This window comes from Corythoichthys intestinalis, chromosome 12 (genome assembly GCF_030265065.1).
Source record: "Corythoichthys intestinalis isolate RoL2023-P3 chromosome 12, ASM3026506v1, whole genome shotgun sequence".
Lineage (NCBI taxonomy): Eukaryota > Metazoa > Chordata > Actinopteri > Syngnathiformes > Syngnathidae > Corythoichthys > Corythoichthys intestinalis.
In genome coordinates, this window is record NC_080406.1 from 49,444,718 (window position 1) to 49,457,164 (window position 12,447).

Here is a 12,447-nt window from a genome sequence, read left to right on the forward strand (position 1 = left end):
TGCCAATGAGGAATGGGCAAAGATACTTGAGGATCACTGCAAGAAACTTGTGTCAAGCTATGCTTCCCGCCTATAGGATGTTATTGTTGCAAAGGATGTTGTACTAAGTAGTAAAGTTATACATACCTAAGGGATTGAATAATTATGTCAATGAAGTAAACACAGAAAGTTCATAAATTGGAATATCTAAAAAAAATATTTTTGTTATTTCAGTTGTATTTGTCTATTTATTCCTATGGGGCATGCATTGCAGATGATCAGAAATAGTGTCAGTCCTGTTTAGACGCCAACTGCAAGTGCGTGGGTTTGCATAGGGACGATAGGGAATTACCACTAGCAACTTTTCAGGATGCTCAAATTGTCCCCACCAGGGGTCGCGTTAACCGAATATTTTCCGTCGTTGACCAGTTTTTTAAAACGGTGACGGAAAAAACTGAAGTCCATCCGTCATTTTGACAGGTTGCAATTCACACCCCAGACCACAGGGTGGCGAGTGAGCATATTAATTAGCTATTGTCTCTCTTGATGCATGACGTCGTTGGCCTTACTCGGAAAAATGTCAAGGCAACTGAGTGTTTGCCAGACTGTTCTCCCTGTATTTTTCAAACACTGAGAGAAAAGTCTGGGACACAGCCTCTCGAGTAGCTACAAAATCAATCGACAAATCAGATTTGTTTATTTGCGCGACGTTTTCTTCACGAGCAACGTCACTCTTGCGCGCCGAAAGTCGTCTCTACAACAACACGGATGGCGGGAGAGCCGAGAATATGTTCCATTCCGCGGTAAATTCAGTTTTAAATGAGCTAAAACACATCGACACGAGACATTGACAACAGTCTGTCTCGCGCTAGCCATGTTGAATAAACTCCGTTCTCCTCGTATGTTTACTTCCGCGCGCAAGTCCCTCGCCCTGCCCTCGTCGCTTTGCTAACGGCACGTCTGCCCGTCACTGATAGGTGCACTCCGCTGTCTGTTTGCCTCTTGTTAAGCTTGTTCGGACAGAATATTAATTAAAAATGAATGAAAACTAAATACTATTGAATATGTCATTATTATCATTTTTAAAATGTAAGTGACGGGTAAAAATAGATTATGACCGGATTTTTATGACACTGTCAGTCAAAATGACAGACAATGAAAAAGTCTAGCGCAACCTCTGGTCCCCACCTACTTTTAAGCAACCTTATTTGCATTATATAATGATTTCAGTTATATAGGTAATTTAAATTGTCTTCCCATATGTAGTAAGGATAGACGAGACCCTACAATTATTAAGTGAACTATTTTCATTATGTTCAGACTTACATACATTTATCCCTTATCAGTTGCTGAATGTGTCCATTTTTTTTCCCCTCAAACGGACGTTATTGGCTGAGGATTTGACCGACCAACCTGCACATAGACACACAGGCACAAGTACACTCACACAGCCCCTACAGATTCATGTTGACATCATACCGCCTCCTCTGCCCCCTTTGAAGACGAGGGATATTAGAAGTTTTTTTTTTTTGGTCAGCAGTAGCCAGTAGCCACTGTAAGTAATGTCAAAAGACGTCAATCTTGTGGAGGTGAAGGAAACACCACTAATTTTGCTACTGAAAGTCTGACCTGCATCAGAGTTAGTATAACATTAAACGGTGTGAACTTGCTAACCTGCAAAACTACTGCGGTCAGGCCAGCCTTCACATGGAACAACGAAGTCAAGCTAGCCGCCATTCATTTGGATCATTGTTTGCAAGTTGCTTTATTAAAAAAAAAAAAAAAAAAAAAAATTAAAAAAAACAGGAAACTATCCAAGAATGGGTCCACTTAAGGAGGACACTGACATGAACATGGACATGAACATGAACATGAAGTGGCATGAAAAAAAGTCTGTGTGATAAAATCACACCTCAGAATTTCATGAGAGTACTTTGGTTAGAATCTTGGGGTAGTCTCGTATGCCTCAGATGTAGATCGGTCCTTGGATAGCTTGGATTTTTTCTAAATTATTTTTTTCCCAAATCACTTTTATATTACAATACTTTAGTTTGAGTCTAGGGGTGCTCCAGTGTCCCCCAGAAGTGGACACATTCTTGGATAGCTCCCTTTTTTTTTTTTTTCAAGAGACTTGCACTTCAAAATGTTTCTTTAGTAGTTTATGAAAACAAAGGTTTGAATCGAACGTTGTATCACCTGAACCAATACACATAAAAGTTAGTCAAAGTCAATACAAATGTATTGTACATTTTTCATTTAGCATATCAATTAAGTGTGTTCATATTCATGAGAAATGTAGCCCTTACCCCCGTTCACCCAATCTGTTCGGTCTTATTAATGTCCCGTCCCTAGCAAAAAGTGTACATGCAGGTTATGCTGTTATATCGTCCCTACTAGAGGCGTGCGAAATTTCCGATTCTTAGATTATTTGCAATTCGGCCGTGGAAGATTTGAGAAAAATTCACAAAACATCCAAATTCCGATTATTTACTAATACCAGGTAAAGCGGAGCTAAAACACAGCGCGGTCTTCGGGACACAATGAGGAACGGACTGAGAGTAAATATCGTGTTCAACTCATGCCGCTAGATAAAAAAAACAAAAAAAAACAATGATCCCTGACTTTGGCCGACAACCACTACAAACAAGGTTCAGTTGCTAGTTGCTACAAACATACGGCCTCATAATGCTACGGTCGATATAACATATATATAGAACTAGATGCAAAATGACAGACGACCGCAGCGTTAGAATATGTATAGAGAACTAGATGCAAAATGACAGACTTGCCGATGTTTGTAAACAGCCGCCATCTTAAAGCAGTAGACTGTTATGGAAAGCTCTGTAGACAGAAGGGAAATTATGGAATAACGGGAGCAATTTTAACAACTTTAACAGTTGAGTCACAACATTAAATTAATTGAATGACTTTTAAAGTTGCGGATACAGAATGGGGACTTGAGTATTTTATTTACTGTTTTGAACTGTTAACTTGATACTGAAATAGTAGTTCGGTTTAGCCTGAGAGGATTTTTTATCACTTTTGGAACTAATGTACAAAACATTAAAAGGGGGTGGGGGAGGGGGGTGCATCAATAATCGATTTCTAATCGAATCAGCGCCTCCAAATCGTAATCAAATCGTTAGCTACCCCAAGATTCCCACCTCTAGTCCCTACCATTGTTGAGACCAAATCTACGCCCTTGTACGTGCACCACTCATGTTATCTAATTCAAAGGTGCCTGAACTTTAATGATCATTTGTGTGTGGCCATAATGCTGTGGACAAGGGGCTGGGACTGAGCACAGATAAATGTGCTGGCTAGTGTCAGGAATGATCATGAATCCAATTTTTATAAATGTGGCAAACCTGTGTCTAGTATGAATATTCCTATCTTGTGTGGATCAGTTTGCGCCAGAGGCCTTGAACAGACTGAACATACTTTTAATAAGGTTGTAAAGAAAGTCATATCAGCTGCAACTGAAAGCGACCTAATAGGCAACAAACACATCACACAGGAACATATACAATATGGTGGCAAGAATGGAAGTAAAGGCATGTTTTCATAGTTTTCCCCTTTAGAAAGGTTTTGATCGTTTACTGCTGTGGAAGCAAGCACCTTACCTGAACATGTTACACTGACATTGTTAAGGCTCAGGTTAATGTAGGCTTGTAAATCCCGGGAATTTGGAGTCAGGTTGCAAGTGACAAGCTTGTGGAAGCAAGCCCGGTAGCTATGAAAAAGATGCAGGCTGTCTCACCAAAGGCGGGTGTCCATTTAGAACCATTAACTAGGCTTTAAGAAAGCAGTTTTGATTCTTATCTTGTACAGATCGTAGAAAAGCTGCACTTGTTTTACACACATCTCAAGTTTTCTTCTTCCTCCTTTAAAACTAAGTTTCGTGATTGTGCATAAAAAAATCTGCATTATATTTGTAAGGTTTTCTGTTGTGTTTTTTGTTTGTTTGTTTTTTTTATGTTTCTAAAGTTATTGTAGTCTCTTGTTCTGACTTGAAATTCTTAAATACAACTAATCTAAATGAAAAGTGCCCCTTTAAAATAATGTTTGTCAACTTAAAAGGGATTTTAATCATGATGTATACACATTTGCTCTATTTTCCTTTGCACATGCATGCTTAAAAACTGGATCACATAATGAATAAAGGAAAATACAACAAAAGCAAAGCAAATGTCTACAGTCAATTGAATGTTCTACTTTTTCATTTCTCCTGAGTTTTTAAATCAGTTTTACTTTGTATTAATGATTTGCTCCTGCAGTGGCCCTAAGATAATGCCTTTGTGTCTTTCTGAGAGGCTTCAAAGTCCACAAGCTGGGTCCACTAGCAGCATTAAGTAATTTATAACATCAGTACCTTAGAGGCATGAACAAGGTCTTGCGACCTCATTAAGCTCAATATTCATCATATATTTGCAAATTAAAATAAGAGCGATAATTTTTAGGTTATGTTTGTTTTGTGACTTTGACCCAGGATGAACTTTCAATGTGATGTTACTTCCCCAAATAGGCCTGGATAAGTGAGAACTGTTTTGTGTCAACGGGGCAAGGTAATTAAATGTCAAGTCCTATAGAGCTACATGACATGCAATGGTCATAACTATAAATAATTAATCTCCAAGCTAGTTAGATATTTTCTTTGCTGACTTGAAAATACTTGCAGACTCTTTGTGGAGATGCCAGGGAGGGTGCACTGAAACGTCCTAGTTTCAACCCCGCATCCCTAAACAATTAATGCTCATGGCTCATCTTGTGGCAGGCCACCAAGATCATTATTAAGAGAAAAAAAAAAAAAAAAACGCCGATACCACAATATCATATGACATCTTGTTTGCATTTCAAAGGACCGCTCTTTTTTCAGCCTTTATCAGAGGCCTCTGATACACCATGTCGTCCACTGCTATGCCAGCCTTTTTTTTTTTTTTTTAAGTAATTCATGAAATGTACACTCGGGAGGTGAGAACAAGGTCTTTCGACCTCATTATAGCATTTTTTTCATCTCCTCTCTGACATCCCTAAATGATGCAGCCCCTATCTCTTTTCATGTATCACCCAATTGCTTCGACGAGTCATCGTGTTTTACATTATTTTCAATCTTGAAATCTTGAAAATGGTTCTACAGGAAATAAAACTATCTACATTACATGTATGTAGGAATACAGCACAAGTGGTTGTGTTGTCCTGGTTTCCATCTGTTTAATAATCAGTGATGTTTTTAGGTTTTTAATGTAGCATGTCCGGGCGACCCACATTTAGTCGTTTGACTGAGTCCATTATAAATTCAATCAGTCCCCAACAATATTAAAGGTGTGCATCGGTACTGCCCTCACGATTCGATTCGATTACGATTCGGAGGGCCACGATTCGATTCAATTCGATTCGATTCGATTCAGAGGGTCATGATTCGATTCGGTTCGATTCGGCAATGCATCGCGATGCCTTAAAGCCTGGGATGCATTAAAATTCTAAAGCAAAGCATATTTTCCGTGAATCATGAGGCAACACAAGCGGTCAGACATTAAACAACTTTTTATTGGCTCTTGTGTCAATCCTGGTTGAAGTCAAATGAAAAGAATTTTAGATATATATTTAAAAAAGAAAAAAAAACAGATCACGGCATTTAATTGGTGCTTTGAATGAGACCAGGGCTTTCTCTTTTTTTTACACACAGTAGCAGCCTTTCACACAGTGCAACATCTGAACTCCTGTGCAAAATCAGTAATAACAGTCACTGTATTTTAGTCACAACAACCCATCGATAAAAATATTCAAGTAAATATTAAAGAAAGCGACAAAGAAAATATTGTAGTGCAGCAGCATCTTTATCGCAATATCAATCCAGGGATCAGTTCAGTTGCAAACAAAACATCCAACTAAATTGCAATGTAGAACAAAAGTAAAATGTAGGCCTCGCCCACTATATATGTGCAGTCAACTTAGAAATGCAATCAGTAACTACCACATCACAATAAAAAATAATGAATTAAAATGAAGTGCAGCAGCATTTTAGCAACCATAACAATCTGTTTCAACATGAGGAAATATCATTTTTTTGCAATTGAGAGAGCAGAGAGATAGCAGAGGTTAGATGGGGCCTAAAAAATCCAGCCCGACCCGACACGGCCCGCTGGTATTGAAGCCCGACCTGGCTTGGAGTGACGCAAAAAAAAAAAAACGCAGCAGCAATTTATTTTCATTTCTTTGAGATGGCAGAAAAAAACGCATGTTTCTTAATGTTTAAATAGTCTACATATTTTTGTGATTATTATAGAAGCATTTACACAACGAAATAACGCTGGGAAAGTTTAATATTAAACAAAAAAAACATGCGATTTTGCAGACACACAGAGGAGAAGATTCAAAAGGATCACATTTGTGTTGCCTTTGTGTGCATAAATAAAAGTGTCTTTCGTAACGAATTCTCAGTTGGCAGAAAAAAAAAACGCAAGTTTTCTTAATGTTTAAATAGTCTACATATTTTTTGTGATCATTATAAAATCATTACACAACGAAATAACGCTGGGAAAGTTTAATATAAAAAAAAAAAAAAAACGAGTTTGCAGACACACAGAGGAGAGGATTCAAAAGGATCACATTTGTGTTGCCTTTGTGTGCATAAATAAAAGTGTCTTTCCTAACGAATCGCAAGCGCCACAGCGGAGGAGAAGAAGAAAAAGCGGGCGGCGCCACTGCTTCATGTGAGTGCGCAAGCAAATGCACAATACAGAGAGCCTGCTCTCGATTTTATCCCTTTTTTATTTTTTTATTTTTATTTTTTAATAATTTATTAGTCCGGCGCGGGGCGGCCCAACCCGACCCGACCCGAACGCGAATGCTTAACATTTTGGGCCCGACCCATTCGGGTTCGGGCACAAGATCTAACCTCTAAGAGATAGGACATAACATAACAATGGGTGAAGCGGAGAAAGAGGGAGCAAGAAAGATTCTTGATGCACCTAAGACATTGAAAGCTGACATCTGGAGACATTTTGGCTTCTATGAGGTTGGTGGGAAACTTGACCAGAGTTATGCAGTGTGTAAAAAATGAAACATGACAATAATAATACAAATGGGGAAACCAAATCCATTGCATCACCGGAATTGCGCAAGGAAGATTTTTTAACGTACTTATATATTTTAAAATGCGCTGAATCGATTCGGCTTGTTGCCCGCATCGAATCGAATCGTCCATGCCCCGCATCGGGATGCATCACCGCATCGATTATTGTTGACACCACTAAACAATATTAATAAAAATCCTTTCATTTCTTACACACTGCTGGCCAAAAGTATTGGCACCCCTGCAATTCTGTCAGATAATGCTCGACTTCTCCCAGAAAATGATTGCCATTACAAATGCTTTGGTAGTAATATCTTCCTTTATTTTGCTTGTGATGAAAAAACACAAAAGAGAATGGGGAAAAAAATCATTATCATTTTACACAAAAACTCCAAAAATGGGCCAGACAAAAGTATTGGCACGCTCAGCCTAATACTTGGTAGCACAACCTTTAGACAAAATAAATGCGAACAACCGCTTCCGGTATCCATTAATGAGTTTCTTACAATGCTTTGCTGGAATTTTAGACCATTCTTCTTTGGCCAACCGCTCCAGGTCTCTGAGATTTTAAGGGTGCCTTCTCCAAACTGCCATTTTCAGATCTCTCCACCGGTGTTCTATGGGATTCAGGTCTGAACTCATTGCTGGCCACTTAAGGAGTCTCCAGTGCTTTCTCCCAAACCATTTTCTAGTGCTTTTTGAATTGTGTTTTCATTGTCCTGCTGGAAGACCCATGACCTCTGAGGGAGACTCAACTTTCTCACACTGGGCCCTATATTATGCTGCAACATTTGTTGGTAGTCCACAGACACCCCGTCAAGCAGTCCAGTGCCAGAGGCAGCAAAGCAACCCCAAAACATCAGGGAACCTCTGCCATATTTGCCTGTGGGGACAGTGTTCGTTTCTTTGAAGGCCTCGTTTTTTTTTCTTGTAAACCCTATGTTACTGCCTTTTCCCAAGAAGCTCTATTTTTGTTTCATCTGACCAGAGAACATTCTTCCAAAACGTTTTTGGCTTTCTCAGCTAAGTTTTGGCAAACTCCAGCCTGGCTTTTTTATGTCTCTGGGTCAGAAGTGGGGTCTTCCTGATGCCGACGGATAGTACAGGTTGACACTTTGGCTACAGAAAAGTTACAGACGGCCGCGGCTTAGAGGAGCGGAGCCAACCGACATGTAAAACATGTTTGCGGAGGGTGGCTGCCGAGGAGGCAATACATTCGATATGATTTCACATTTATACAAAATTAAAGGTTAGTAAACACTGTCATGAACATTTCCCACCAGCTACGAGAGTTAACTCTTGCGTGCTTAGTGTGTCTAACGGTGGTAAAACGTGTTTTTTTTTTTCTCTGGCAACTGTCTGTGTTGAGAAAGTGTGTGAGTAGAATGTAAACATGATACGAGTCATACACACATGGTTTTTATGGAGAATAATTCAATTATTTTTGTTTTGATGGTAATAATGTTGAGTTGTGGCTGTGGGTTTGGGCTCACCTAAAGGACTGCATTTATTTTAATTGTATTTAGAATAAATTTTTTAAACTTAACATTATACTTATGTTCCAATTTGCTAATATGTTTTGAAAAATAAAAATCCAGTTCAATTATTATCATTATTAGTATTTTTAACCCCTTCAGACCCGCATTTTTTCTGCTGGGCAAAATTTTTTTTTTTTTTTAAATTGCTGATTTTTATTCTACTCAAATACCAGAACAAAGTGCAATTTTTTGGTCGGGTATATTACATGCTTTTATTGGTTATTTTCAATGTTAAATTGTAATTGTTTTTAATGAGAAATGAGCACTTATGATTGCCTTTTTGAAGTTGAGTTTTATTTCAGCCATTTTCAAAGAGCCAAAAATAGGAAAGCGGGCGTGCTAAACGTCATGATTTGATTTCGATGGGTAAAGTTTCATCAAATCATTTCCTTGAAGTGGCAATAGCAACTTTCAGGAGGGGCCTAGCCAACCTCCAGAACCTAAACCAAATTCAAAATCTTTGAAGGAAGCTCAAACTCCATGTTTCTCAGTGACAGTCCAGAAACCTGATTGATCTAGAGAAGGTCTGTGTGGTGTACTGGTGCAAAATCCTTGCTGCAGTCTGTGCAAACCTGGTGAAGAGTTAGAGGAAACATTTGACCTCTGTAATTGTAATTAAAGGCTACAGTACCAAATATTAACATTGATTTTCCCAGGTCAAACATCATACATTGTGATTTCTGGATTTTTTTTAGATTGTCTCTCATTGTGGACAAGCACCTACCATGAAAATTTCAAAGTCGCCCACGATTTCTAAGTGGGAGACCTTGCAAAATCGCAGAGTGTTCTAATACTTATTTTCCTCACTGTATCTAAAAACGATGGCAACACATACGAAAAATTTTTCAGCACAAACGAGCACAAACGAATGACATAATTATTTTCCTATAAATTTGCGTCTGATGGGTGGTCAAATTCACGGAGGTGGTGCGTCTATGGGAGGCATGGATAGAGATCAATCCCTTTCAGATATTAATTTGCGCATGCAGGATGCGCATGAAACGATATCAGTGAATCTTGTTTTGTTCCTTTTTTTTCTTTTTTTTTTCTAAGTTACCTTCCAAAAACACAATTCAATATCTTGACAAAATACTTCATACAAATAGAGTTCAGGAATTAACTGTACCTCTGGAGGTGGGAGAGGGCTTCTTTGGAATTTCTGAGAAGCTGCTTCCATCCATACCAGGACCCTTGCATTCCTTCTTCTCATTGGTAGTTGGAGCTGAGGTCTCCATGCTACTCTTTTAATGGCTGACAACCTGGATAGAAGGACAATATATAAGGAATAGCACATTTAATTGGCTTTTCATGATGATAGCACTTTACATTTCACATCCTTGTGTTTCTTTTTTCATGCGAATCACATGATTCCTATTCTAACATATTAAGAAAACAATTAATACTTTACATGTCCCCATTTTTTTGTATAAAAATGTCACCATTTTTGACCAAAACTTCCCATTAAATCCTATCGACACATCCAAATACTAGTTACACATCCATGTGCCACATGCCTGTTATTTTCTTGCCTTTCGCCTTGTTCCAATTTCAAAAGATTTATATGAGATTAGAGATTTAAAATAAAAGATGCACAATCTATTTGGGTCAATAACACTGCCTACACATTTGATGAAACATCAAATGTTTAAGTGTCCATACAAGCATCTTGGTTTTTCCTCCTTCACCCCGCTAAATTAGTAAGTGTTTAAGGTTTCGTTTTTTTCTAGAGAAGGGAAGAGCAGATGTAATTCAATATTTACATGGTCATTTCATTATGGTTGTCGACATATTTATTCTGTCAGTGTAAATAATGTCAGGTCAACCCCTAAACACACATGGGTTTCTCAGTTTGATGTAATGAGTTCACAGTGCTCACTCTGTTCCAATTGTAAATGTGAGAGGCCCTGAGTGGTGAGGTTTTAGTCACACACTGTGTCAATACAGCCTCATGTGTGTTTGAATGGATTGGTGACGTGGCAACGTGCCACTTGTTTGACTTGGTGGGATCATTCTCTGCTGAGAACAAACATGACATGGTCCAGTTTTGTGAGGAGAGCAATACACACTCTCATGCAAGTTGGTTGTCATCATTTATTTTCAGACTTGTGAGAAAATGTCTGCACACATGTTTGCATAATGTTGTGAAGAGAGGTAACATTTTAATGTGAATAAGTATAGATCTGCAGTGGAACAGTGTGTGTATGTGTGTATATAAATATGTATATACCTCAGGTTAAAAAGTAAAATGTGGCTTCCAAATTTGACAGAATGTGTGACGAGATGCTGATGATTTCATGTGGTGATGCGACATGTCATCTTCTATTATGACATGAATGTGCACTACCAACCATGTCTGTAACTCCTCAGAGGTGCCAGTCAATGTAAGCCGATTAGAGATGAACAACAAACAGGTTTTTGCTGTACTTGTTTATTTTTTTTCCCCACTGGTACTAGCCAGCAAGCTAATTTGTCTCAACAGGGCAATTCAGCCAGCTTCACATCACATTTTCTTTTTGCACTTTTGCTTTAATTTAATTTGTGAAGGACAGCATCTTCATTTAAAAATGCTCAAACAGCCTTTCGTAAAGGCTGACTTACAAAAATTTGTTCTTGCAACACTTGTGCCTCTCAACACGCTTGTGCCATGACACCACCAGTAAACGGAGAGCCCAGTTCTGATGGCCAAGTATACAGGTGTCACAAACCAATTGGACGGATGGCAGAGAAGAAGAAGAACAAAAAAAAAAAAAAAACAAGGGTCCATTTCTTCTGTTTGGCTTGCCCGCCCAAAGCAGCATGGACAGGACCTACAAGAGGTCAGTTGTGATTGAAGTTCTACACTGCATTGTGATGTTATGTTCTTTTTAAATCATTAACTTGTTGAGATTTAGCAGTGACACATTTGGTCAGACTCCCTGTCTACTCGGTTTCTTGAAGATGCAAGTTGATTAATTACACACAATTCAATTCAAGTCAAATGTATTTATATCCCTCGATCACAGTAAATCATGTAAGTAGATATTTCAAATAAAACCTACAATAAAAAGCAATTCATGCAATAAATGATGAAATCGCCTGTCTAAACCTTATACGGTTAGACCAGTACTTCTCAAATATGACTATGTGACCTCGGGGAACATAGTTTTTTGACGTACTAGAATAACTTGTAATTGCACATACACTTAGTGGGTGCTAGTATGGAGATAGAATAGTGCCAAAAGAAGTGAGGTTGTAAAATGAAAATTCTTCCTGTAAAATGACCATTTTTAACTAAAAAACACTTGTATTACCGACTTTTTCCTTTTGTAATAAACATGAAAAAAACACAATGTAAAAAATACATTATACAAGTGTTTTTTTTCCAATTACAAGTGATTTTTTTTGTTCTACGGGTGTTTTTTCTTAGCTACAGGTTAAAAAGTTTTGTCTCACCCTTGTCGCGTTTTATGAGACAAAAAAAATACTCGTAACCTAGTTTTAAAATAAAAACATACCTGTAAAATGACTCATCTTAACTAAAAAACACTTGTATTTTAACTAAAAAAACACTTGTATTTCCAAATTTTTTCGTTGTGAAATAAACATGAAAAAACAATATTATAAAATTTCTTCAAGTGTTTTTTTTCCTCATTTACAAGTGATTTTTTTTGTTCTACGGGTGTTTTTTCTTAGCTACAGGTTAAAAAGTTTTGTCTCACCCTTGTCGCGTTTTATGAGACAAAAAAAATACTTGTAACCTAGTTTTAAAATAAAAACATACCTGTAAAATGACTCATCTTAACTAAAAAACACTTGTATTTTAACTAAAAAAACACTTGTATTTCCAAATTTTTCGTTGTGAAATAAACATGAAAA

At 37.8% G+C, this 12,447-nt stretch overlaps 1 protein-coding gene across 4 annotated transcripts in view; it reads right to left on the reverse strand.

Moving 5' to 3' along the window:
- The window catches only part of gli2a (GLI family zinc finger 2a), a 153,560-nt gene that overhangs the window by 107,871 nt on the left and 33,242 nt on the right, over positions 1-12,447 (reverse strand). For all 4 annotated transcript variants that reach the window (XM_057852013.1, XM_057852012.1, XM_057852011.1 and 1 more), the window contains one exon: positions 9,719-9,851. In XM_057852013.1, the coding sequence (XP_057707996.1) occupies positions 9,719-9,827 (109 nt within the window). In that variant the 5' untranslated portion in view covers positions 9,828-9,851. Of the gene's footprint in view, positions 1-9,718; positions 9,852-12,447 lie in introns of those variants that run through there.